This window comes from Priapulus caudatus, unplaced genomic scaffold (assembly GCF_000485595.1).
Source record: "Priapulus caudatus unplaced genomic scaffold, Priapulus_caudatus-5.0.1 Scaffold1, whole genome shotgun sequence".
Lineage (NCBI taxonomy): Eukaryota > Metazoa > Priapulida > Priapulimorpha > Priapulimorphida > Priapulidae > Priapulus > Priapulus caudatus.
The window spans coordinates 534,975-562,070 of NW_014577062.1; the positions used below are offsets into that span (position 1 = coordinate 534,975).

The 27,096-nt window shown below is 41.8% G+C and overlaps 2 protein-coding genes across 2 annotated transcripts in view; both read right to left on the reverse strand.

Annotated features, from left to right (window-relative positions):
• Window positions 1-11,583: 11,583 nt before the first annotated feature.
• LOC106810857 lies at window positions 11,584-26,258 on the reverse strand. The gene is made up of 8 exons (XM_014814357.1): window positions 26,189-26,258; window positions 25,807-25,916; window positions 25,501-25,669; window positions 24,985-25,217; window positions 24,648-24,808; window positions 24,037-24,516; window positions 23,375-23,697; window positions 11,584-12,146 (listed from the first exon to the last, which is right to left on the reverse strand). Exons 1-8 carry the CDS (start codon window positions 26,226-26,228, stop codon window positions 12,136-12,138), a joined length of 1,527 nt encoding a protein of 508 aa, XP_014669843.1. The 5' UTR covers window positions 26,229-26,258; the 3' UTR covers window positions 11,584-12,135.
• Window positions 11,584-27,096, reverse strand: part of LOC106810766 — a 20,904-nt gene continuing 5,391 nt past the window's right edge. The window contains exon 7 of the mRNA XM_014814250.1: window positions 11,584-12,469. Within this exon, the coding sequence (XP_014669736.1) occupies window positions 12,136-12,469 (334 nt within the window). The 3' untranslated portion in view covers window positions 11,584-12,135. The remainder of the gene's footprint in view (window positions 12,470-27,096) is intronic.

Here is a 27,096-nt window from a genome sequence, read left to right on the forward strand (position 1 = left end):
ATATATATATATATATAATATATATATATATATATATATTATAATATATATGATGGTGTGTATGTATCTTCGCGCGCGTGTGTGTGTGCGCGCGCGTGCTGTGGTGCGTGTAGCGTGTGCCGTGCGCGCGCGTGGTGTTGTGTGTGATGTGTGTATGTTGTGTGTGTGTTTGTGTGTGTGTGTGTGTGTGTGTGTTTGTGCCTGTGTGCCGTGTGTGTGTGTGTGTGTGTGTGTGTGTGCGCGCGCGTGTGAGCTGGCTCGTCCCGTGCGTGTGCCGTCGTGCGTGTGCTGTGTGCGTGTGGTCGCTGCGTGTTGCGTATGGCGTGCATCAGTGCGTGATGCGTGTGCGTGTGCGTGTGCGTATGCGTGTGCATGTGCGCTGTGGTGTGCCGCGTGTGTGTAGCGCGTGATTCGAGCACGCGTGTTGTTTGACATTATTTTTGCTGTTGGTTATAAGCTGTTTTGTTCATGTCCGTCGGTCTGAATGATCTGTACTCCCTCGTTAACCGTCATTGCATCGCGCCGCGATTCGTGTTCCCTGCTGTTCGATCACCGCCCGTGCGTCTTTTCTTCCAGACACTTTGTTACATCGTGAGCAGACGACGTGATATTCGTGGGCATGCCTCGTCGTGCTCTATACACTCACTGATTCAACACCTCGACGTTCCAGCGTTGTTTTGCTGTACGTTGTTCCGCGCTCAGCGCAGGATGTGCTCTCGCAGAAGAATCAAGAACATCAAGCCGCAGAGCAGCGGCGATACTGACGAAGTGGATGCCTTCACGAATCTCCAAATTGGTGAGGCGAAGAAGCGCCCAAATTTGCCTTGTGTTTAATTGGTCTAATAGACGGTAATATTATTCACGGGATTTTGACTCCGACGGCTAAGGGTCCTGCATCGTTCTAGGGCCCAAGATATCTTTACACTGTTTGGCTTGCTCGCTGATGCAGTTTAGGCACTTGTTAAAAGAAATATTTCGGAATTTACAATGAAAGGAAATAGGAATTATAATTAAGTTTAGATTAAGATAAGATTAAAGTTATTAGAGGCTAGGACGACTCTTAATAAACCCCCCCCCCCACCCCCTTATCGCCAGAAAACACTGCCATTCACTATGCGATTTACGTGGGGTTGGAGATTGTTTTCTATATTGCGCATGCGTAGCCAAACCCCAATCAACATGTGCCTAATGCACATTCCTCGCGCTCACGCACATGCAGTAATCGCCTTACTGCGGCCGCCGAATAATGTGCCCCACCAGGCCTCCCATGCCTCATCGCCTGGTTGCGCCATGGCAACCAGCTTTTACGTGTTGAGCGTTTATTGCCCATTTACGACAGTCATTCATAGCTTTGAGATGCGCGCTGGGGAATTCGCATGTCTTTTACAGCTTTGTACGTAATATTTGACGCAAGCCACAGATGTTAGCAGCCATGGGCACGGATATGCCGCATGCGTGCTTGTGATTCTACTTCGGACGCGTTCATCAACACATAACTCAGCCCGGTGTTTTTCATCATCAAACTATCCCTGGCCCAGCCTAGGCGCGTGCTATATCGGAGCGTATAGACACAAAATACTCTCAATCGCGTGCAGAAAAGTATAGAGTTATAAAATGCGCGTAAAATGCTCAGAAGTATAGTCAGATCCCCTCACAAAGAGGTTGCTATCATGCTGTACTGGACAAATAGTTACGCGTAGATACAATCTATCATCTGATCTCTTTCTTTCTAGTCTATCAGAATATCTAGTCTATCTATTCTATCTATCTAATCTATTTAGCTAGCTATCTAATCTATCTAGCTAGTCTACTCTATCTAGTCGTATCTATCTTATCTATTTATCGTAGCTATGATATATCTATCGAATATCTAACTCTAGTGCGGTAATCTATCATATTCTAGTCTATTCTAATCTATCTATTCTATCTGAATCTCTCTATCTATCTAGTCTATCTATCCTGATCTTCTATTGTGAGTGAATAGTATATCTATTCTTATCTGAGTCTATCTATCTATCTATTTTATCTATTTATCTAGAAATCTGATCTTATCCTTATATATCCATTCATCCATCCATCCATCATCCATCCATCCATCCATCCATCCATCCATCCATTCCACTTCGTATCCATCCATCCACTCATCCATCCATCCATCCCAATCACATGAGATCCATCCATCCATCCATTCCATCCATCCATCCATCCATCCATTCATCGCATCCATCCATCCATCCATTCCCATTCATCCATCCATCCATCCTATCCATCATCAATCTATCTATCTAAAAAAATTTCCGTAATTGTCCTATCATTCTATCTATACTATCTATCTATCTATCTATCTATCTAATCTATCTATCTATCTATCTATCTATCTTATCTATCTATCTATATATCTATCATATCTAATCTATCTATCTATCTATCTATCTATCTATCTATCTATCTATCTATTATCTATCTATCTATCTATCTATCTATCTATCTATCATATCTATCTATCTTATCGTATGCTATCTACTCTACTCTATCTATCTATCTATCTATCTATCTATCTAGTCTATCGTATCTATCGATCTATCTACTCTATCTACTCTATCTTATCCTTATCTATCTATCTATCTATCTATCTCTATCTATCTATCGTATACTATATATAAAGTGCTAGACTATAGCTATTTATCCATCTAAGAATAACTAATTATCTATCTCTCTCTAACGATGATGAAATATAATAAGAAAAGTGAATATGTGAGTATATACTAATAAGATAATATAGAAGTATATAAAATACATATATATATATAGAAAGGAGAATTAATAGCGTGTCTGTCACGTGATGTGTTAAGTAGCCGCACCGATCACTCTCTCGCTTGCCGCGCTGCGCCATGATAGCATGCGGAGAATCGTCTATAGCTAGTTAAAAAATTAATGGTAAATTGATCCTGACCATGCTTGAATCTCATGGAGTGTTAATGTTTCGCTAATGCCTCCTGTATCATCAAGTCACTATTTTCTGTTCATCTGCCAGCATATAAATGTGGCTCATTGTCTTTATTACAATAATTAGTTTTGTGAAATTGTAACTACCTGTGTTGCCAAATATCGTGGCTAAGTCGAATTGATATTTATAATTGCAGTCGCCGCCTTGCGTTCTGAATAAGAATTTTAGTTGTGAGTATACAAATTTAAATTTTATTTTGCTCATGAATTAATAAGCTGCTATAGAGCTTCGCTACACTAATAGTGCAAGACTTCAGTAGTGTTATATGAATGAAAACAGGACATACACCAACACGTATGCTACTCAAGCAAATATATACAACATGCAACAACATAACACCACTTCTTTCTCGTTCTCTCTCTCTCGTCTCTCTCTCTCTTACTCTCTTCTCTTTCTTTTTCTTCTCTCTCTCTCTCTCTCTTGGGCTCTCTCTCTCTCTCTCGTCTCGCTCTCTCTCTCTCTCTCTCTAATAACGTTTCTCTCTCTCGTCTCTCGTTCTTTCTCTCTCTCTCTCTCTCTTTCTCTCTCTCGCTTCTTTCTCTCTCTCTCTCTCTCGTCTCTCTCTCAATCTTCTCTCTCGTCTCCTCTCTATCTCTCTCTACTGCTTAAAATACTCTTCGTTCATTTCGTGCATACTGCATATCTCTCTCTCTCTCTCTCTCGTGCTCTCTCTCTCTTTCTCTCTCTTTCTCTCTCTTCTCTCTCTCTCTCTCTCTCTCTCTCTCTCTCTCTCTCTTCTCTCTCTCAGTGGTCTGCTACTCTCTCTCTCTCTCTCTCGCCCCTTCTCTCTTTCTTCCTTCTCTCTCTTGGATCGAGGGTCGAAGTGGAAATGCAATGAGCGAGAGAGAACGAATGTACCGAGAGCACATAACGTAAGATACGTAGATTACATAAAATTTTAGAAGACCCAGTCAATAATAAGCTGGCGTTTTGAACTGAATCATTCAGACCTGCAGGTAGAGGAAGGCTTGATGAAACGGCCTACTTTTCCAGTTAATTATGATTGTTATACAGACTTCTAATGTCGTTCTGCGCCCAGCCTACCACGTTGGCCAGCTCGGTGATCTAATACATAGCATATCCAGTATCTGCGTGCAAACGCTTGAGTTCTGCGCGTTTGTTTTATAACGCTAGTAGAAGTGTCTCTACTTTACTTCCGTTATCCAATCACTATTTCATTCGTTGATTTAAACATCGTAATTTCGGGGTGCGATTTGTTCCCGCAGGCGATTCGCATCGCTAAGTATGAAATCGATTTTGGTGAGCACGGAATAATTAGATCCGATTTACTCGGCGACTCTGTGACTGCTGCACTTTAATGGGATGCGGAACGCTATTTGCGTGAATAACTTCTCGCCTAAGTTCCGCGGGTGAGGATGGGACGGTGAGCCTGCTCCTTCGTTAGTTGGCCCAACCACTGTGAGGAGGGGGTACGGAGCGTAGCATCCAGAAACCGCCGCAGAATGGCAAATACGAGTCGTTCAAGCGATCCGAGAGGGCAGAAGAAAGCGATTCGCCTACTTTATTCGAAGCATCGGAAGTCAGAAGAGTCAGCCGTTCTACTGGGTGGTGATAGTGCTAGTCTTTCTGAACGCGGACTCGAAAATGTGCACGACCGGTAAACAACTAAAGATGATGTCAGCCCAGGTGGTCGATAGTTATCTTCGCGCGTGGGTCACGGGTGAGGCGGGTCCGGGGTCTGCGCGCGGGCAACTGTCGGGCTCGCCCATCCCCGTCATTTGGGGCGCTAGATTCTCTGTTATCGCGCTTCTGCGGTGATTTAACAGCGTGATGCACACGAAGCCAGGAGGGATGCACTGTGGATCCTAACATTAATTTGTACGGAGTATGGGGTGGGTGGGGCCTGATCATTGCAGGGGTGGCGGCGATCACGTGCGCCACAGCTGTTGAACCTCCAACAATAGGCGGAGATACGTTGGTGCGCTGGCGGCGGTTGGTATCTCATACGGCCCACTATGAATCTGTACACATAATTATTTGTAGGCAAAGACAACGCCATTAAATGCAATCCAATAGGATTTAATTTAGGATAGATACTGGAGATAGAATAATAGCGTTTATTATATATTGAATATAGTAATATAGTATATTATGTATTATAATATTAGTATATAGCGTACGCCTGTCTAGTTTTATTCGTAAGTACCTCCGCCAGCACGGCCTTGGCGCGAGTTATGGTTTATCACCGAACTGTGTTGTTTTGGAATGGTATCGCCGTTTTGTGCCGGTTTGTGGGTTTGCTAGTCGCGTTTGCTGTCGCCGTTTGTGTACGATTCGGGCTGATGGAGCTGATTAGACCCGCCACGCCGCGCGCCGCGGAACCGCCCTGTAATCGAGTACAGGTATAAGCCTAAAGCTGAAAAAGTTGATGGACGCGTGGAGATTGTCATAAATTTTCAGGATTACGAAATCCAGAAATGGCAAAGATAAAAGCAATAACTTAAGAATTGAGGATGTTTGAGATGTTGGTGGTAGGATCCGATACTCAATTATTCATAATCATAAATAACATTCATCATTAAAAAATAAAATTTTTCAGATAAAAAGTCAGAAATGTGAAAAAGGTAGAACTCGTAGAAAATAATGAATTAACATATTAATGGTCCATATGTATCAACTGGACTCCAAAAAAAATTAAATTATTATGAATGTAAATAATTAATTAGAGTTGAATAATTTTTTCCAAAAGAAACGGAATGTAAAATTAATTGAGTTAATTAATAATAAACAAAAAAATTCACATTTGAGAGAATTTCAAGACAATGCCTTTAAGCGCGAGCAGGTCTAGTGGAACTATATATATATATATATATATATATATATATTTATATATATATATATATATCGTACAGGTGCACCGCATTATTGTCTCGGTGTATTGTCTGGATATGAATGTGGTTACAAGACTACGAAGTCGGCAGACGATTATTGCGCTATGAAGCTCACGTGCTATAAGCGGGAGATCTGTATGTCTAAGACATGCTGAGGCATCATTGATTAAAAGGAGAGTTAACTCTAGGTTCTAGGGTTATTTTCAGCTAATTTATGTTATAATTACGCTACATAAAAAGTTTCATGGTTTAATCACCATTAGAAATATTTTTTTTATGTTTTAAAACTAACGACTACAGTTTGATTACAACGACGGTGGCGCCACTCAAAGCGCACGATCTGATAAGTTGCGCAAAACCACTTTCCAGCCAAGGGCTACAGACCGAGGGTGTTTCTTATTTATTCATTTAAAAGCAAAAGGATTGTAATATCTTATAAACGACATATAGTTTCAGTTATAATATGGATAAATTTGGCCTAAAATGAATATCGTTCGGTTAAATAGCATTTAGGTATAGGGCCTAAATATAATTGCACTTTTGTGATTAGCCCTCGGTCTGTAACGTGCAAAATAAATTGTCAAATACGTAACTTTTTCAGGGTGGCAGCACGTTCGCGGGTGTCATGGCGCCGTTCAAATTTCGTAGCGTTGATGTGTAATTAATTATAACAATTAAATTAGGTATCTGGTAACAAATACGTGTGGGTATAGACAAATTGTTATGCAGTAAGTACAGTTGTATGCAGTAAAATCCTAGAGGCTACTGTCCCTTTAATCACTCATTCATCCTCCTCACTCACTACGCCTTATAATGATGTACATTTTTCCCGCTGCTCAGACAGTTACACTATGACTTATACAGTTACACTAGACGGTGAGATTATGTCGATTTCGGCTTTACTTTATAAGGGGTTACGATTGTATGTATGGGCGCTAGCAAGCGTTTGACAACCTGCGATCGGCTTAGGGCGATAGAGCCAAACTACCTATATATCCTATAGACATATAAGCCCTGGTTTACTGTAGGATTTGACAGTCGATAAATGTCATAAATATTCTATCGTAAATCTTCTCTAAGCTGATTGTGGTCAGCTGGGTAGTAGCTCCAAGAAACGGTATTGCTAGGGTTAGAATACCGATATAGACAATCCGTCGCACAGCCTGGTCGGGCTAGCTGGGTAGGTGATCTAGTGATGGGAATGTAGGTTGGCATGTACAACAGATATGCATTTCCCAAAGTAGACATTGAGTTTCCAATAGAAGACATTTATTTAAAAACGTTCGTACTCATTAGCATGTTGATAGCGAATAAATACATATTATTTACATCAAATGTAGTAACAACACCATATTAGCACTACATATGGCTATTAATGAGCAGTAACTAGGAGATAACTAATTACTGCTGCTCTCTTTGACTAATTAAAAATCTTTAGGTATCCTAAATATATCTGCTAAATATAATGATTAAGCAGGTTTGGTATCATATAGACATTATGTAAACAATACATGAGCAATGCTGGTTATAATGTATGCTCCAGTTATATAATGTAGGCTACCCTTTATCAAGGGAGTCAAAACTATGCAGGCATCGCTATAATGCATGGTTTCACTGAAGCTATAGGGGTGGCGGCTTTGGTCACAAGCTTGCGCGAGCAGTAAAATATAATCAACTTCTTTTTATATAAAAATTTCTAGCAGAACACCAAGTTTAAAAAAATAGGTATAAAAATATATCCGTAAAGCGCATGTGGGTACAATAGGTGTATTCCGATGTGTTTGGTGAACGGTGATCTAGGCTTTGCCTGCTGGGATGTCCACCCACGGGTAAGCAGCCGGACAGTCGGCACAGGTCTGGAAGAACCTGTCGCCTTGATTCTCCTCGTCGTTGGGTTCGTGGGTGATGTTATGGTACCCACAACAGGTGAGGGTCTCGCAAGTGGGGTGCGGTCGGCGTACCGTTACAGCGAACACATCGATCTACGATTGAAGATTGACCCGGTTTCGGATCCACTGCAAGCCCTGACTCGTAGGTGACTCAGTAAACATCCGTTGTTCTCCTGAATTTCGTCCAGAAACTCTGCAGAGCCTCCAATATTGATACCCCATTCAAAACACCTGTTAAAGAACAGTCGATAGATAAGTACGATCATTCACTGTGAAAATTCATAGCGTCCACGTAACTGAAAACTTTGTGAGGCCGTCATAACAATAACTAAACCATCGTGCAGCTTCCAACAAATCATTCCTGTTAGTGATAATAAGCTTCCCATAATGGCAATATCCTGACGCTATAAACAACCTGCGCGCAGATTGAGAGGAATCGGCAGCCTTATTGGTGTGTATGCGCGCGGAATTTCTCCTATAGCTCAATAGCCTCTATCCTACTATATCAACGGGAAATAGCAGCTGATCGTACGTGCGCACAGAGTGTCGTTGGTGTTCAGCCAGTTCACAAGCGGAATTATAACCACCGTAGCGAGGTAGACCACGCTGGCGTATTGAATCAGTTATAATTAATTTTGGTTTGGAATCATCTAGATTCGCTCTCCGTTATCCGACATGACCTTCAGACCAGCGATGTGTAAAGATGAAAACGAGAGCGTCTGTCATTCGCCCAAATTTATCTGCCAGCAATAGTTGATGTTAAAATTTACCCATATTCTACTACTTGGTGTTTTGCGTCTGCGTCATTCTCTCATTGCTCGTTGATTTTTCAAAATCGGGTAACTGCAAAGACAGCTAGTCTGTAATCATATTGATTGTACTCAGCGCCTGGGGCGTTACTTTCACATCGGTTCATGTCTTCCGCGTTGCCTGCATTGTTTAATTGACGCATCAGCAGGTACATTGTCCTCGCGGCAGGCTGCTCTGGAATGCTATATCTGTCGGTATGATTACCTGGTCATCATCTAAGTGGAGCTATAATCTATCGGGCAGTATCATCGAGATCATCTTTGTAATTGTGAAAGCCATTAGTGCACACACTGTTACTCTGTTCGTAGGGGGTTGTTTCTCTAGATAAGACAGACGTGAGGAAGGCCACCCAGTTAGCGAAAGGGTTTATTCGTGGTTTGTTGGTGATTGTGAATGTAAAACGATGATGGATTATAATATATATATATATATACTATATAATATTATTATAATATATAATATAAGTAAGATCTATAATTCACCTAACAACCGTGTGAGGATTAGAGCAGAGTGATTTTTGCTGTGAGATGATTAGGTTAAAGCGTGTAAGCCAACTAACTAAAAACTACATGAACGCACGTGAACGGTAGACATCTGTATGCATATGTTAATCAATAATATCCAGAGCATCCCCTTCTACACTAGAACTAGGTTGTTGTATACGAGAGAAATATGAATATACGATACATACATACACACACGCCTCACGCACCACCGCACACACCAACACACAACACACACACACACACACACACACAACACACGACACACATCACACACACACACACACACAACACTATATATATATTATATATATATATTATATATAATATATATAGAATTATGATATTATATAATATAATATAATTATATAATGTATCAACCTATGATATATATATATATAGTATAATATATATATAATAACATATGCCGCAATAATACCATGAGTTGTTTCGCACGGTTCTATTATAAATACTTTCATATGACACCGAATATCATCGATGTGTCATGTTTATCCATATTAAGTTAGACACGTTATGACATATATGAGAAGTTGCATGATGTTTGTCTCGTGTATCAGGCATATTCAATTTAAGCGTAGAGCACAACGTTCTATAATATATTTAGCCCTATGCTCACTTCAAGGAAAACGACAGAAATGTCTTTCATAGACAGGTGTTTCTTCTACAAAGTTTGTTTTTAACGATATAACTACCACTCATTGGTAAACACTGAAAGTGTCGTTTGTATGCATGTACCTGTTCTATAGCGGTACTCACAGGATAAAGCCTATAATGATGCCGATCGGTGGCGCCACTTGACATCTGCTACAAATATCCTACGTGCCTTACAATTATTTCCCAAATGCTTGTGACGAAGCAACGTACGTAGACGAGCCCTTTATGTGTATTCATTCAGTCCCTCGGCTTATTTAGCGTCAGGGATTATAACTGCATGGGAACCTACAATATTTGTTATCGCATAGAATCTAAATTTTACTTCATATTTCGATAATATTTTTTCCCATGTGAAAGCATTAATTTTACTTTCGCACACATTTGCTCGTAAACTCATTCCACGTTCTTTTTTATTTTGGCACCAGCGTATCTATTCGAGTTCCCACCGTGGTGGGCAATATCAACACGAGTTTAGACTAAAAGTTAAATGAGTCACTACAGTTTTTAATGAGTTACTATTAGCCGATAAAAGCGATGCAATCGGTCAGCCAAAGAGAGCGCCTTCATCACGATCATTCGTTACAAAAAATTTATGTGTGTTGATATTATTACGTAACGATAGTTGGTGTGATAATATGCGGCAGGTATTCGTCAAACGTGAGCTAGGTATTGGTAGTGGACACGGAAAGCGGGACACGGGATACCGGACAGGTGGAATTATTCGCTAGTACCTATATAACGATGTAAAAAGCGTTGAGTCAGTTTGGGTTAAAGATTAGCCGAACAAACTATTATGTACGTTTTCATAGGATGAAGAAAGTTCATCGCTCATTGTAATTAAATTCATATATATATATATATATATATATATATATATATAATATCGAGCGAGCGTATAATGACAATACGCTGTCATTATATAATAATATTATATATATATAATATATAATTTAAATATAATTTAATTAATAATATAATATAATTTAATATAAATATATATAATAATATATATTAATTATATTATTATATTATAATAACAAATAACGTTGTCATTATACGCTCCTGATATATATAATATATATATATATATATATATATATATATATTGCGTAATTCTTCATCAACATCGTCAACATCGGTAAATGGAATAGAGAAAGAAAGAATTATACCTGATCCATGGTCTTTTAGTGGCGTTCTACAAAAATATAGGCATAAGCGCTACGCGAAACAAACGCATATCAAAATCCTTACATGCCACACAGTGTAATATAGTATGTGCATTTGAAATATTATTCCATAGGTCTATCCGTTGTTTATTTTTTAAATACTGTATGAAAGTAAGGAAAACCTACACTGTAAATATTACTTGATATGGCGCTACACGACCATGGAAGGGGTTCAATTCGTATCAGAAATAGCAGCGTATGGTCAGTGCTATACGAGTTTGGGTTGCCTATGGCTTACTGTACCTGTGAAATTTCTTTATATGAATCGCGCTTTCACTAAATAAACAATACGCAATGTTGAATCATGCTATTTTCAATCGCTTATGCACCGCGCTCTTGCGTTTTATTATATGACATCGAAATGCCGCGTCGCATGCTCGGCATGTGGTGTTAAATCGGATGTTCATAGATGCTGGGAGTTTGTTAACTGGGAATGTCTAAATTCGACACATTTTTGTTTTGTCATTAATCTCAAATCACTTTGTATTTTAAGGCAGTGTTTGTGACTTGTATTGAATTGGAGCTCTTGCACGTTACAATATTACTATAGTAGCAATGGAAGGTATTGCGTCTGCTGCTCAGCATAGTCTGAAGTTAATATCAGCGAACACCATATTTCAAGGGGAAGACTTTTATTTTGACGTCTTCATTTGCATGCAGATAGTAAATGAATACATATTATTTACAGCAAAAGTATCAACACATATAATAGAACTTGTCAGCATATGGGCAGCAACTTGTTGGACGTTTACTACGTTACTGCAGTCTATTTTCAAACTTGCTAAAGCATCGGCATCATAGACTTTATATAAGTAATGGGTTAGCAAAACTGGTTATAATTTGCTCATGTTCTCGTGCTATATACTGCAGGCAAAGCTTTTCTAATTTAGACACTACTGTACAGATAATCTGAACTTTGCTGATATATACAAGTAAATGCATGCGTTGCAAATAAACATTCCAATTGCGCCTATGCGGACAGCAGTCGAGACTCAATCGCGAGTATTGAAGAAGTATTAAATAGTAACCAGACATTAGGCAGATTAATATATTAATTTCCTATTTTAAATACGCTCCAGAAGATATGCAAGTTTCACAATATATGTATAAGAATATATCCTTAAATCTTATGTGGGGACGCTCCATGTCATCAGCTGTATGGTGGGCGATGATCTAAGCTGTGCCTGCTGGGTTGTCCACCCACGGATAAGCAGCCGGACAGTCGGCACAGGTCTGGAAGAACCTGTCGCCTTGATTCTCCTCGTCGTTGGGTTCGTGGGTGATGTTATGGTACCCACAAAGGTTGGGGTGCTCGCAGAGTGGGGTGCGGTCGGCGTAGTTACAGGCGAACACATCGGATCTACCGATGTTGGAGAGTTTGACCGGGTTCTGGATCCATGCAAGCGCCTGACTGTAGGTGACTAGGTAGACATCGTTGTTCTCCTGAATTTCGTCCAGGAACTCTTGCAGGGCCTCCAAGTTGTGATAGCCATCATTCAGAAACCACCTGTTAAAGAACAGCCGATAGATAAGGTACGATCATTCACTGTGAGAAATTCATAGCGTTCCAACGTGAACTGAAACTTTGTGTGGGCCGTCTACAATACGTAAACATCGTGCAGTCAACAAATGTCATTCCTGTTAAGTGATAATAGGTTCCCCGTAATGGCAATTTCTGCGCTATAAACTCACCTTGCGCGCAGATTGAGAGTGAATGGAGCCTTATTGGTGTTGTAGTGGCGGCGGAAGTTGCTCCTTAGTAGCTCAAGAGCTTCTACCCTATCAACAGGGAAATAGCAGCTGTCTACGTTTGCGCACAGAGTGTCGTTGGTGTCCTGCCAGTCCACAAGCGGAATTTCCCAAATACCGGGTACGGACTCAGTTACACACGGTGGGATGGCGCAGCCAGCGCTCGACTGATAGTCAAATGTGTACGGCCAATAGGGAGGGTCCATCTTGTCAGTGGGGAAGGAAGAGTCGTAGGTAAATCCTTCTTCCTGCATCAGCTTAATGTAATCAGTGCCCTTCGTCTGGAGGTAAGCAGCTCTAACACCGTGGATGTCATTCGGGGGGATACCAGCCAGGTTGTTGAACTGCACAAGCTGGCCCGAATACTCAGCAGCGAGTTCCTCATCAGAAGCTTCTGCCCAGAATGCAGCCGGTGTCCTCTTTCTGTAAGGTGATTGCGGTCATATTAGTGCCTTATTAGAGCGCAAGTTATATTACATCATTACAATATCTCATTGATAGCGTAGGCGTTCAGAAACGGAGGTTATACTTACGTGATAGAATGAGCAGCAAACTCGTTGCCCTCAGAATACAGACTCTGTACAGCAGCGTAGTCAGTGAACTGGTGGCTGGTAAAGAAAGTTGCAACGGCTGGACAACCATTGGGATTCTTTCTAGGCTCTCTTTGTCGTTGTCGAGTCACTTTTTTCAATATCTGTGACGATTGTATGAGATAATGAGTATTATTATTGCTCGCAATCAACATTGTTCGTGCTTCGCAGCTCTATACTATTCCGTTATATTTGCTTGTTCGTTTTGTTAGGGGTATTCAATGCTACAATGTAGTCAAAACGTTCGCGAAGGTCTAACACCAAGAGATCAATAGCAACAGAGCGTGACTTATTGTAAATTGCAAAATAATTATATAAATATGTACCTGTTGGATGAGATGGTTGTAGTCCTCTACTCTTAGAGCCTCGTCCCAGCCAATCAGCACCATCTGTGGGATCTCGCGGATATTCAGTCCGCCAGGGATCTCAGCGTTACTGCACTTACAGTTTGGCAGTCTGCATGCGTTGTCATCACAAGCCGGCGCACACCCTTCCTCATCAGAACCATCGTTGCATTCATGGATTCCATTACACTTGCTTCTTGGGTCCAGGCACGCAGCTATATGACGTATAGTGATTATTGTTAAGAAAATATCGTATTAATATGACGTTTTTGCGTTTCTCATAATTATAAAACGCGCAATACATTATGAGTGCGTTGCCATCAAATATATGCACACTTACCAGGATAAATGTCTTCTGGGGGGATGGTAGGTGCTACTGGAGCCTCATAATTACAAGCTTCGTTCGCTGCCTCGTATTTGTCTATACACTTGCTAACAGCCGGCATCCATATAGTGTCTGCTGGACAACGACGGATCTTAGGCCATCCGTGGTCGCAAATGTAGAATACCTACAATGAACATTTTCGACATTAATTATCGCTGTACATTAATGTTCTCCTCGCTCTATGTACCGTGTTATATTTTTTCGCATCTTCCGCGTGTATGGATGTCTACGCCAGTGAATATAGAAACGGAAGGAGAAATGTAGGACCACGTAGAGAAGCTGCGATACCTGGCAATCAGTTGCATCAGCCGAGAAGTTGAGAGCTCCAATGTATGGATTACAGTCGTCTTCAGCTTGTAGAGGCACACCGAGGCGCTTCTCTACTGGCGAGGCCCATCCTGTAAACACGCGCCAGTATTATTCATCCACTGAATGGAGTATAATATATATATATATATATATATATATATATATATATATATATATATATATATACTCCATCTGCCAAACCAATGTGTAAACGCTTCTAAAGTGTAAACGTGGCTAATTTGCAAACGCATTTACATGTACTGGTATCGTCGGTAAATGTAACTTTAAAGTTACTATACAATTGTAAACGTAAAACAGCGCGTTATCAAATATAGCCAAAATATAATATGAAATTGTTACTTATAAAGTTTCACAGATATATCATTAACAAATTCCCTTGATGTATTGACTTACCCATATACGCTAGAGCTACGAGAGCGATTAAAAGCTTCATCCTGAACTCTGAGAGGCTGAGAATTGACTGACGATGCTGTGAATCGACCGACCATATATACGATTCACTGTCCGCTTTGAACTAGTCACTGTTTTAGGGTTTAAGCATTAAACGGTTACATTTGTCCTTGGGCCAACGCGCGGTGCAAGGCCGTCTCAGAAATCATGCGCCGTTCTGGAAAACGAGCCTGCCAATACGAATATATTTCTATATATTCTTATTTATTCATAAGGAAATTAGAGTTATGGCTGATGACAGCTAAACTACTTTGGTAAGTAGTTTTTGCCGCGGGCTAATAATTTCTCTTGTATATATCCGTGGTGTCATATTGCTCGCCTAGCGCCGTAACACTGCCTTGACAGTTACTAGATAGATTATCATGACAACCAGTCGTTCTGGAATGCTACTATACCGTTAACGATGCTTTCATTGTTGCAGTCCTCGGAACGCAGGCACGCAACCGATGTCATTGTTCATTTGATGGCATTGTGAGCTATCAGTCAGTATCTATCGGCCCGTCGCCCTCTCTCGTGTTTGTCCCTAATGAAACAACGCTTGATATTGTTTAATTACCGTAAGAAGTCTACCGATGTCTATTTACTCTAGAATTTGAGTGGGGTTATGTGTGTGTAATCGACATTGCTGCGATATCTCCTCCGAATGACCTATCAACGTTTTGTGTCTATTGCTCTGTGTGTTCCGTATAACCGTTCGAATGAAATACGGATGAATACGGTTTCTGTTTTTTTAAATCCCATTGTGGAGTAATAATTTACTCGCATGAATACGTGTTGCATTTATGTAATAACGTACGTGATCAAGGATGGTGTTAGAAGGCACAAATGAGTCTAGTATAGCATCGACTACTCTAATGTTGTAGCTCTTGTTCTCTGCTCCTCTCTATTAATAGTCTATAATAGAGTCTAATAATAGTCTATTATTATTCACTCCTGATATTATATTCGTTCAGAAATGCTGGATAGAATATCTTTTGCTTCGAATATGCTAATGCAACATTGCCGGCTTAGCTAAGCAACAATGAGTCCGTTGCCACAGCAACCGTATCGAAGCGATCGCCACCGACCGGTACTTTCATCTCTCCGGACAGTATCCGCTGCCGACAGATGTCACGTGATGCGTGTAATTTTTAAAGATGCTCGACTTTGTGAAGGCTAATGCCGACTTACGTGCGTTAAGCATTGACAGCTAAACAACACGGGCGGGCTGGGGCTGACATTAACGAGCCACTTGCACTATTAGCGAACGATTATCGCAGATCTGGGATCGTGCGGTGAGCAATGGTAGCATCTCGCAGTCATGCGTGACGCAGGCTACGTATACGCGCACACACAAACGAACGCCGCTACGCCCACCGCTGCCGCCTCCCGGCTCGTCTGACACGACTCCAGATGGTTACATGATAATCGTTGATGATTTGAATTGAGTTGACGCGATATCTGTACTATCTGATTGATCCGGGGCGGCGGGTGCCACTGCCCGCCAGCGAATTTTTTTTCCTACACGTTATATCCATTGCAGAGTTTTGGGCTCCTCTGATTGGCTGCTTTAATTTGCTTTGACTCAACAAACATTCAAAACAAGGGAACAAACGATATTTGTAAATATTTATTATGGTTTATGATCCGTAGATAAGTAAGTTTTCTGATGTATTTTCTAGGAAAAACACACATTTTACTCATTAATATAAAATATAATATCACTATAATTACAATTATTTGTGTAAATGTGTTATTTTCATCGTTAACGTTAAGTTATGAGAGGGTCTGGGCTCTCGTAACACTTACTGCATACGACGTATACGTATACGTACTCGTTCTATAGTATAGCCCTTCGCTCCGTCGCAGGAGGAAGGAGCGAAGGGCTATAGTACTAGAGCTAAACATACTCGTACTCGTTGACGCTAGACTGAGAAAACGTTTTCTGGTGTATTTTTTTGAAAAACCTAAAACACACATTTTACACATTTACGATAAAATATAATATCACTATAAGTGCAATTCGTTGTGTACATGTATTTTCAAATGTAAACAAGTACTAACACATACGTGTCGTTTAATAACAAAGGTTTGTTTACTTTTTGCTCAGTCTAGCGTCAACGAGTACGTATAGCTCTAGTACTAGTCTATAGCCCTTGGCTCCTTCTTCCTGCCTGCGACAGAGCGAAGGGGTACTCTATAGTACGAGTACGTATACGTACGTATGTAGTATTACGAGAGCCCAGACCCTCTAATAACTTAAGATTAAGATGAAAATAACACATTTACACAACGGATTGTAATTATAGTAAAATGTGTGCTTTTCATAGAAAATACATCATAAAACTTACTTATCTACCGATCATAAACTAAAACCAATTTTTACATATGGCGTTTGTTCTCTTGTTTTGAAGGTATGTTGAGTCAAAGCAAATCAAAGCAGCCAATCAGAGAAACCCAATGGATATAACGTGTAGGAAAAAAAATTCGCTGCCCGCCACGTACGATCAGCATATCGCGGTTCATCGCGATCAAATGTCAGGTGTGTGCGTAAGCGCAGTGAGCGCACTGGGAGAGATTGCAATTCTGATGTTAGGCACCGCGCTCCGACCGACTGATTTCTTTCTGCCTTCCCGCTCCTAACGAAACATGGATGCATTCCACTCGCTATGATCAGAACTTAGCGGGCGGTATAATGTAGTCATTGTGAGTTATTCTGATCGTACTGTAAATACGCCGACTAAATATGCAAAATGAAACTCGGATCGCGTTCAGTAATTCGTGGTGCAGGCGGGGATAGAACGGTCCTACACAACGTACGTAACAATAGATAGTAGCCATTCACATTGCTCCCCCTTTCCCCTCTTCGTTTATATTATATCGAAAAGAATAGAGATGGTTCAGTGTGAAACGTTTCAAGCTCGCCGTCTGCAGTCTTCGCTGTGCTGCGCATGCGCACGCCAAGCGAATCAACCAGATCACTAATCCTACGATTTATTTGCATATAAATCATGACAGCGTATTGCGATATCTCCGATATACGTTTCCTTCTCTTTACGCTATCCCGCACGTGCGCGGCATTGCTATTTCGGCTGCCGAGGCCGCATTTTTAGGTCAGTGGAAATTCTGCCGAGTATATATATATATGCAATGCCTCTTTAGAATTCAAGTGGGCCCATACAACTATTGATACTAGGTCAGCACTTTCCTTTTTTTAATAAGAGACCTTGCTGGCAATTGCTGCGGAAGAAGTTTTATTTCTGCTATATGAACAACAACTATGGCCACGTCCAACACCACGCGATCTAATCTAGTAGAGCCGCTATTATATAGTCAAGTATCGTACTGACGGACCGGCGTGGGCTTTCACGATTTAATGCGCTCCTTTATGTTTGCGCCCACGTTTACACAAACTCTGACAGGTCTGTGTAGAGACCAATATGGTAGGAGTGTTCTACCTAGGAGTGTCTTACACCGCATTGTGCTGTCACCACCGATCGAGAACATAGTTCGTTCGCTTCCTTTTAGATGCCGAGTCTGCGTTAGAAAATTAGGTATGAGTTTGCTGATGCAAATGGACAAGCTGAGTACCAGTGTCATTATCAATGACTCAACTACTCTAGTATCTAGCTCTACAAGAGGTTAAGCAGTCTAAGTGAACGTACGTGCGATTTCATAGGGAGATTTACATTTTGGCCGGTCGGTGTCAGGTGAAATATGTTGTAAACGCACCGGTTAGAGCAAAAGACATTTGAACCGACATCGTTGCTGCTTGTCAAGGCCATGCCTCGATTCAACTGCTTTCATTTCAAGTTTCGGTACCGCAGCTAGATGTGTGTGTGTGTGTGTGTGTGTGTGTGTGTGTGTGTGTGTGTGTGCTGGGATGCGTGGTTGGGTACTGTGTCGGGTTAGTGCGGTGCTGTGCGCGTGTCGTGATGTCGTTGTGTGGGTTGCAGCTCGTCCCTGTGCTGTGCTGTCAGTGTGTGCATGTGCTGCGCTGCTGGTTGGTATCGGGGCGGTGGTTGTCGTGAGCTGTGTCGCGCGTGTGAGTGCTGGTCGTGATGGGCTGCTGTACGTGTGGTCATGTGTGGTGCATGTCGTGCGCCGGTCCCGTGGGGCGTGGAGTGTGGTATCGTGCCGTGCAGTTTGTAATGTTTGCTGGTGTAGCCCGCAAGGTGCGTGTACCCGTGGTTGCGCTGGGTCGCGGTGTTGCGGTGACTGCGCGCGTGTGTGTGGCGGATAGTGTTGCATTTGCTAGGTGTGTGTGATAGCCGACGTGCGTGTACGCTGCGATTGTAATTCCCTGCGGGCGGTACGGTAATGCGTCATGTTACTCAGTAGGTCACGGCGTGTAAGCAAGTAATTGATGCGGATGATAGCGATCGTGACTTACGATAGCGATGTACGTATGTCGGTGCTTCGACGCATATCGCGTAGTAGTGGCGGTAGTTTATTACGTATATCACCGCTAGTGTATCACGTGCAGTCGTATCTCTACGGGTAATCTACGCGTGTAGTACGTGGCGTGTATCTACACGCAAGTCACACGTACACGCAGGTACACGCAGATACACGATTATATACATACACTGTATATAGTAGTATACTAAACACGCGAGAGGTTTATCAACTCACACCGGTATAACGCGGTCACTACTGCTCCAAGCACGCACACGAAAATGTATTATATGACTCTGTGAGTGGTAAATCGACGGACTACCTGCGAACGGCACGGTACAACGCACGTGCACGCACGTGCACGGGCGGCGTGGTGGGCGAAGGTGCCGTATCGAGGCGCACATATCAAGTTGCACCCTGGCAATCAGTGCATGCATGACGGTTTAGACTCATACACCCGCTCTCCTAATTTACATCACCACCTTGCAGAGTACCCTCAACAAGGCAGAAGTTTATCTAATACCAATTATAACTAACCGTTAAACGTGTATTATATGTATTGCGGTAAATGCGAGTGCCTGAGGCGGGCGGTTTGAGGGCAAGCGCGCTATAGGCGTCTTCGACCATAATAATCTAAAATCACTATAGCATAGCAATATCATAAGTATATAACACTCATAATTGATTATAATATAATAAATTTATACAATCGACAGTGTATTGAGTCCACATTCTGGCAAGAGTCCCGTATAGAGGTTCTGAGCAGGTGGCTAGCGAACTTAGGCAAATAGTGTCTGATGTGTAGAAATAAAGCCTTTGGCGTATGTACATACAATAAGGGAGGTCTTTCATCACATCTTTCACTATCAACTATAACACAGAAGGGGTGGCCCGAAGCTGGGATTACGCCTACAATACGCTATAGATTATAATAAGGGTGACGTGAGCTCAATATAAAGAATTCTGAATACGTTTGATGCCATTGCCAACGACCACACCGGATGCCAGTGTGTGTGTGTGTGTTGTGTGTGTGTTGTTGTGTGTGTGTGTGTGTGTGTGTGTGTGTGTTTGTGTGCGCGCGTGTGCATGTGCGTGTGCGTGTGCGTGTGCGTGTGCGTGTGCGTGTGCGTGTGCGTGTGCGTGTGCGTGTGCGTGCGCGTGCGTATATATAATTATATATAAATAAATAAATAAATAGATATATATATATATGTATATATATATATTGTGATCTGTTAATACGAATAAGTGTGAATGATTATACATATGGTGCGCTGCTATGATGTTATGGCCATGATGAACGCGTATGTACATCTCATCAAATGTAAGAGTAAAGCTGGGTTTACACTGCCAACTTTGTGTTGGAACCAACTTCCCAACGCTCTATCAACCGTTCTATGAACTGTGCAGTGCGTTTACACTGACGACTGCGAGTTGGCCAACGTCGACCGCGAGCGTACGCGTGTATGGGAGGGGATGTGTCAAAATTCAAACGTTCAATTGATCGATTGATTGTTCAATTGAACAGTCGTTTAATCATTCAAACGTTCAATTGATCGATTGATTGTTCAATTGAACAGTCGTTTAATCATTCAAACATTCAATTGATCGATTGATTGTTCAATTGAACAGTCAATTTAATCATTTAAACGTTCAATTGATCGATTGATTGTTCAATTGATCGATTGCTTGTTCAATTGAACAGTCGTTTAATCATTCAAACGTTCAATTGATCGATTGCTTGTTCAATTGAACAGTCGTTTAATCATTCAAACGTTCAATTGAGCAATTAAATAACGAATTGCCAAATTGAATCGCCGAATTGACGATTTGACGAATTGACGAATTGACAAATCAAAGGCACGAATACTGAATAAGCGTGTATCTGCCGTACACAGATGGATATGACAGCACGCGTGCATGTATATACTCGCATACACGCGTGCGTGCGTATACATGCATGCGCGCACGTACACGCATGCGCGCACGTACACGCGTGCGCGCACATACATGCGTGCGTGCACATACAAGCGTAAGCGTACGTACAAGCACGCGCGCACGTACACGCGTGCATGCGCGCACGTATACGCGTACGTACACGCATGCGTTCACGTACACGCGTGCACGTACACGCTTGCGCGCACGCACCATACATATATATATATATATATATATATATATATATAATTATATATTATACACACATATATATATATATATATATATATATATAATTCTACTATTTTATCTCTATTCTCTTTTTCTGTATTCTACTATTATTCTACCATTATCATTTTACGAGTCCTTCGCGGAGGGCTGTTGAAATGGTACAAGTGAGAAGAACACTGGTATTTTATGTATGGTCTGTTACAAGGGCGCAACCACGTGTTGAAAGTTGGGGGGGTCACAAGCAGCCAATAGCAACGTGATCTGCGGGCAAGCGAATATCACGTATTGGTTCAATATCACGTATTTCAGCGTGTTGATGGAAGTGTTGCATAATTGTGATGTCATGAATTACATTACTAGGATCATGTATACATAAAATGCCAAAATGTTTTATTAATTAGATTAAGCTAGTAGTAAAGCTACACACAGACTGTGCTAACTGTGTGACACAGTTAGCATGATTAAGATGAAGAGGTAAATAATAATGATGAAAATGATAATACAAAAAAATGTCTGACACGTTAAAACAGAGAACAGTGTTAGAAACCAAATGTGACCTTCATTGAGTCACACTTTGCAACAAAATTATTTGCAATTGCTTCAATATCGATTCCAGAACACGTGATAAAAAACAATCGCGTTGATTGGTTCAATTGTCTTTTCGCCGTCACGTCAGCCGGCCAAAGTCAAACTTTTTTATTTTGTGTGTGTGTCTATAACACAGTTTGCTTGCGAACGCGTGGTGAATATCGTGCTCGATCCATGCACGTGAAATTGAATGTACTTTGTAGGTCAAATCTAAATGATATTAACAAGGGTTCTATTTAGATATCTGAATCTGAATCACAGTTATCACACTGCACTTGACCACCTGGGGTTTTTATTTATTTTAACTTTCACCTGTGAAATATTGATGTTTCACGATAATAAACGTTTATCGGACTATTTTGGACCTCCCAGAAAATAAGGTCTTCCAGAAGTTGGGGAGTTCCACATAAAAGTCGGGAGGGTCGTGACCCCCCCCCCCCAGTGGTTGCGCCCATGGTCTGTTAGGCTTATTAGAAATGCGGTTGAACCCATACGGTGATTGTCAGCGCCCTACAGATTCACTGCAATGTCTGTACAAAGAAGATTTCAAACAGCGTCGAATTTGTCATGCACGATTGATTTTAACTAATGGCAAGACATATAAAATAAGTGCTGTGCACTCGTTCTCGCCTATTGTAACATTGTGATTTTATTTTGTGTATTCACATGTTGATGTCGGGACAAGAAACACATCAGTAACACAGTAGTCGTAAATTTGCGGTACGAAAATTTATTACGTTTTGCATACATCTTACCTACCGGCGGGCGGGTCGGTTAAATAGAGGATATTTACAGCTTAGGTATCGATATTTAAATATGCAAATAGACATTATAAAAGATTATGCGTATAAAACTGTACGTGAACTGTGTCACCGAGTACCCGCAGCTACTAACTAAATAATGGTAATGTGTAATATGTAAATCTAAATGTTGCCTCAGTGATCGGAGGAACCGCCCCCTATAAGTCAACGCGTGACCTAACAGCAGTTTCCTGTTATGCCGAGTTCCACTCGTACGCAATTGGAATAATTTTCGAGATTTTATCATAGTTAGATTTAGAGTGAGTGTGCAACCGGTCCGGACTTCCGATAGTACCTTGATATGACACGAATTGAAAGGCACCAACTCTAAGAACGATTCGAAAGATCATGGCCCCCAAAGTTTTATCATAGAAAGCGCGCCACTTTAAATTATAAGCTAATTCTACGTGGACTATGTGTTAAACAAAACTTTAAAAAATGCTAAAAATAAATTCACGCAAAGTACTCTAGAATTGGGGTAAGTACTAATAAATATATTATTATATAATGCGACGCTTGTCAACGCAATAAGCAAGTGCGCGATGTTAAATTATTTCCAACGGTCGTTTATAATGGATGGGTAGTCTGTATTATCGTCTATAGTAATTTCAGTGAGGATCTAAGCTGTGCCTGCTGGGTTGTCCACCCACGGATAAGCAGCCGGACAGTCGGCACAGGTCTGGAAGAACCTGTCACCTGGATGTTCCTCGTCGTTGGGTTCGTGGGTGATGTTATAGTACCCACAAAGGTTGGGATGCTCGCAGAGTGGGGTGCGGTCGTCATATTTACACGCGAACACATCCGAGCTCAGGATGTTAGAAAGCTTCACGGGTTTCTTGATCCACGCAAGCGCCTGACTGTAGGTGACCAGGTAGACATCCAGGTTGTTTTGAATCTCGTCCAGAAATTCCTGCAGGGCCTCCAGATTGTGATAGCCATCATTCAGAAACCACCTGTGTGATACCGTACGTTAGTTTGGACACTGCGGATCTTAAGCACGCGCATGATGTAGCAACAAGATTAACATTTACATGCTATGTAACCCTGTATCAAATCGGTTGTGATAGCCATAATCCAGAAACCACTTGTGTGATACCGTACGTTAGTTTGGACACTGCGAGTCTTAGCACGCGCATGATGTAGCAACGAATACAATGAAATCAGTCGCTTACACGGCAGATTAACATTTACAGGTGTAACCTTGTATCAAATAGATTATGATAGCCATAATCCAGAAACCACTTGTGTGACCACTTCGTAACAATGGAGACATGAAATGACGTGATGCTTACCTTGCACGGAGATTCAGCGTAAATGGAGCCTTATTGCTCTTGTAGTGGCGAAGGAAGTTGCTCCTCAGCAAGGCGAGAGCTTCTACCTTGTCAGCGGGGAAGTAGCAGCTGTCAACGTTCTCACACAGGGTGTCGTTGGTGTCCAGCCAGTCTACCAGGGGAATTTCCCAGAAGCCGGCAACGGGTTCGGTTACACACGGTGGGATGGCGCAGCCAGCGCTGGATAGGTAGTCGAAGGTGTACGGCCAGTAAGGAGGATCCATTTGGTTGGTAGCATAGGAAGAGTCGTATGTAAATCCTTCGTCGCGCATGAGCTTAATGTAGTCGTTGCCCTTCGTCTGGAGGTAAGCAGATCTAATACCGTGGATGTCATTCGGGGGGATACCAGCCAGATTGTTGAACTGCACAAGCTGGCCCGAATACTCAGCAGCGAGTTCCTCATCAGAAGCTTCGGCCCAGAATGCAGCCGGTGTCCTCTTCCTGTAAGGTGATTGCGGTCATATTATTGCATTGTGACAGAATGACATTTGGTATCACCATAACTCTGTCCGTAATCTTTGTATTAAAGCAATCATTGTAAAAATATATCTATCAAATCGTCGACCACTTACGTGATAGAATGAGCAGCAAACTCGTTGCCTTCAGAATATAGACTCTGTACAGCAGCGTAGTCAGTGAACTGGTGGCTGGTAAAGAAAGTAGCAACGGCTGGACAACCATTGGGATTCTTTCTAGGCTCTCTTCGTCGCTGTCGAGTCACCTTTTTCAATATCTATATGCATGGTGGGACAATAATTTTACTGCTCATAAATTGGGCTAATATATGTCGCAAAATTCACAAATTCCAAAGTTGATTAGCGTAATTCTATACACGCTGGGTTACAAAAAAGCGCGTTGATTGTGCGTGAAACACCATTCATGGATAATCAGTCGCAAAGTATTTCTTACCTGCTGAAGAAGATGGTTGTAATCCTCAACCCTCAGAGCTTCGTCCCACGCAAGCAGCACCATTTGTGGGATCTCGCTAGCAAGGAATCCACCTGGGATCTCGGCGTCGCTGCATTTACAATCGGGCAGCCTGCAGGTAGAGGGATCACAGACCGAAGCGCAGCCTTGTTCATCTGACCCATCCTCGCACTCAACGCGGCCATTGCAGCGCGATGTGTGCTCCAAACAAGCAACTGAAATGCGTACACATCAACAGAATACAATGACTCAATAATTACTTCAGTGCAAAAGAAGTCTTTGATCCTAAACTAAGGGCCGCTAATGTACTGATCTACATGTGCAAGAAAATCTGAACGAGTCATCAATTTAATTAAATTTTGTGCTATCGAAAACTTCCTTTCCCTCTATGATGATTTGGTGGAGGTGAGGTGGTTTGATAGAAAGTCGCTGCCTCGGTTTACTGTTCTCTGCTATTTATATTCTTTATAGCATTATAATGTAAATTTGGGGACATACCAACGTCAATCGTATCAACCGTGGCCGTCGGCTTCTGTGGAGCCTCGTAATTACAATCATTGTTCACAGCCTCGTATTTGCCCATGCATCTACTAACTGCCGGTGTCCATATAGTGTCTGATGGACAATGGCGGATTTTTGGCCACCCGTGGTCGCAAATGTAGAATACCTACAAAGAACATTTGATTGTTTAATTGATTTTCTTAGCGCAACGTTTTATATAATTACGTTCGCGTGTACAATGCTAATAGTACATGCGAAGAGACGAAAGTTAAAATGTAGGACCACGCAGAGAAGCCGCGATACCTGGCAATCGGTTGTATCAGCCGAGAAGTTGAGAGCTCCAATGTATGGATTACAGTCGTCTTCAGCTTGTAGAGGCACACCGAGGCGCTTCTCTACTGGCGAAGCCCATCCTGTAACATAATCATCCTACACTAATGCGATGCACAATAATCACTATAACGATAAATGTTCGATGACTGACGCTTGGCGATGTTAAAAAACTCAACCATTGAAACGTAACTACATTTAAAGGCTATACTATTTCGTCGTTAATTAACGTTCGTAGCATGAGCATGTTGCACTATATACAGGCAAAAAATATTACGTAGATAAGATAAGGTGAACTGACAAACTGCTTACGCAGAATAGGATCTATATTAGCATTGAGTGTTGCATGACTTACCCATATACGCTAAAGCGGCGAGAGCCAGTAGAAGCTTCATCGTGATCACTGGGAGGCTGATAACTGACTGACGATGCCGTGACTCGAACCACCTTATATACCATCACTTGTACGCGCTGAACTAGTTATGAATATTGGTATGAAATCGCAGCGATGAGTTGATATTGCTTCGGTCACGCCCGGTGTGAGCGGGAAAGTGAACAGAGACGTGACCGAAAATGCAGGCTTACGCGCCAAAATTCGGCAGAAAACGGGGGAAGAAATTGCATATGCAATTTCGACTTTACATAATAAATACGGATGTGGCGCATCAATGAAAAGAGGCGATACATAAGTAATGGGTATGCCTCTAGGGTGTATACGCCTACGTACGTGTTTGTGTATGTGTGAGGGCGGGAGATTTTTTCATTGCTAAATCGGAAAACCTTGTCATATCACAAATCAACTCGGACACGTGCTTGGAAATTGTGTCACGACACGCACGAGGAATGTTTCTATCGTAAATCCTAACCCAATCGTCTAGTTTGACATGTGTGTGTGAGTGTGTGTGTGTGTGTGTGTGTGTGTGTGTGTGTGTGTGTGCGTGCGTGCGTGCGTGCGTGCGACCATTCGCGTATGCGCGTGTATGTCTGTTTGTCGGAATGACTATACCTACCTACAAATATGTCAAATAAATTTCCATTTAAGTAAAGAGTACCTGTTATGTCCGGTGCTGCAGACGGGGAGAGGGAGCATGCGATAAATGCGTATGTGCCTATAGACACGCAGAACGAAGTTTATAATAGAAAAACAGTAGTTCTAAAACATTTTTCAATCATTTAGTTTACCCTCATCTCTGTATTTCTCACATGCCTGTGTTCTCTCTCTCTCTCTCTCTCTCTCTCTCTCTCTCTCTCTCTCTCTCTCTC

Excerpts from the sequence above, each read along its gene's own strand:
- LOC106810857 (XM_014814357.1), bottom strand. The coding sequence starts at position 26,228 with ATGAAGCTTCTACTGGCTCTCGCCGCTTTAGCGTATATGG. Across the intron at positions 25,917-26,188 it reads CGCCGCTTTAGCGTATATGG|GATGGGCTTCGCCAGTAGAG; the intron begins GTAAGTCATGCA and ends ATTATGTTACAG. Across the intron at positions 25,218-25,500 it reads GGTTGATACGATTGACGTTG|TTGCTTGTTTGGAGCACACA; the intron begins GTATGTCCCCAA and ends TACGCATTTCAG.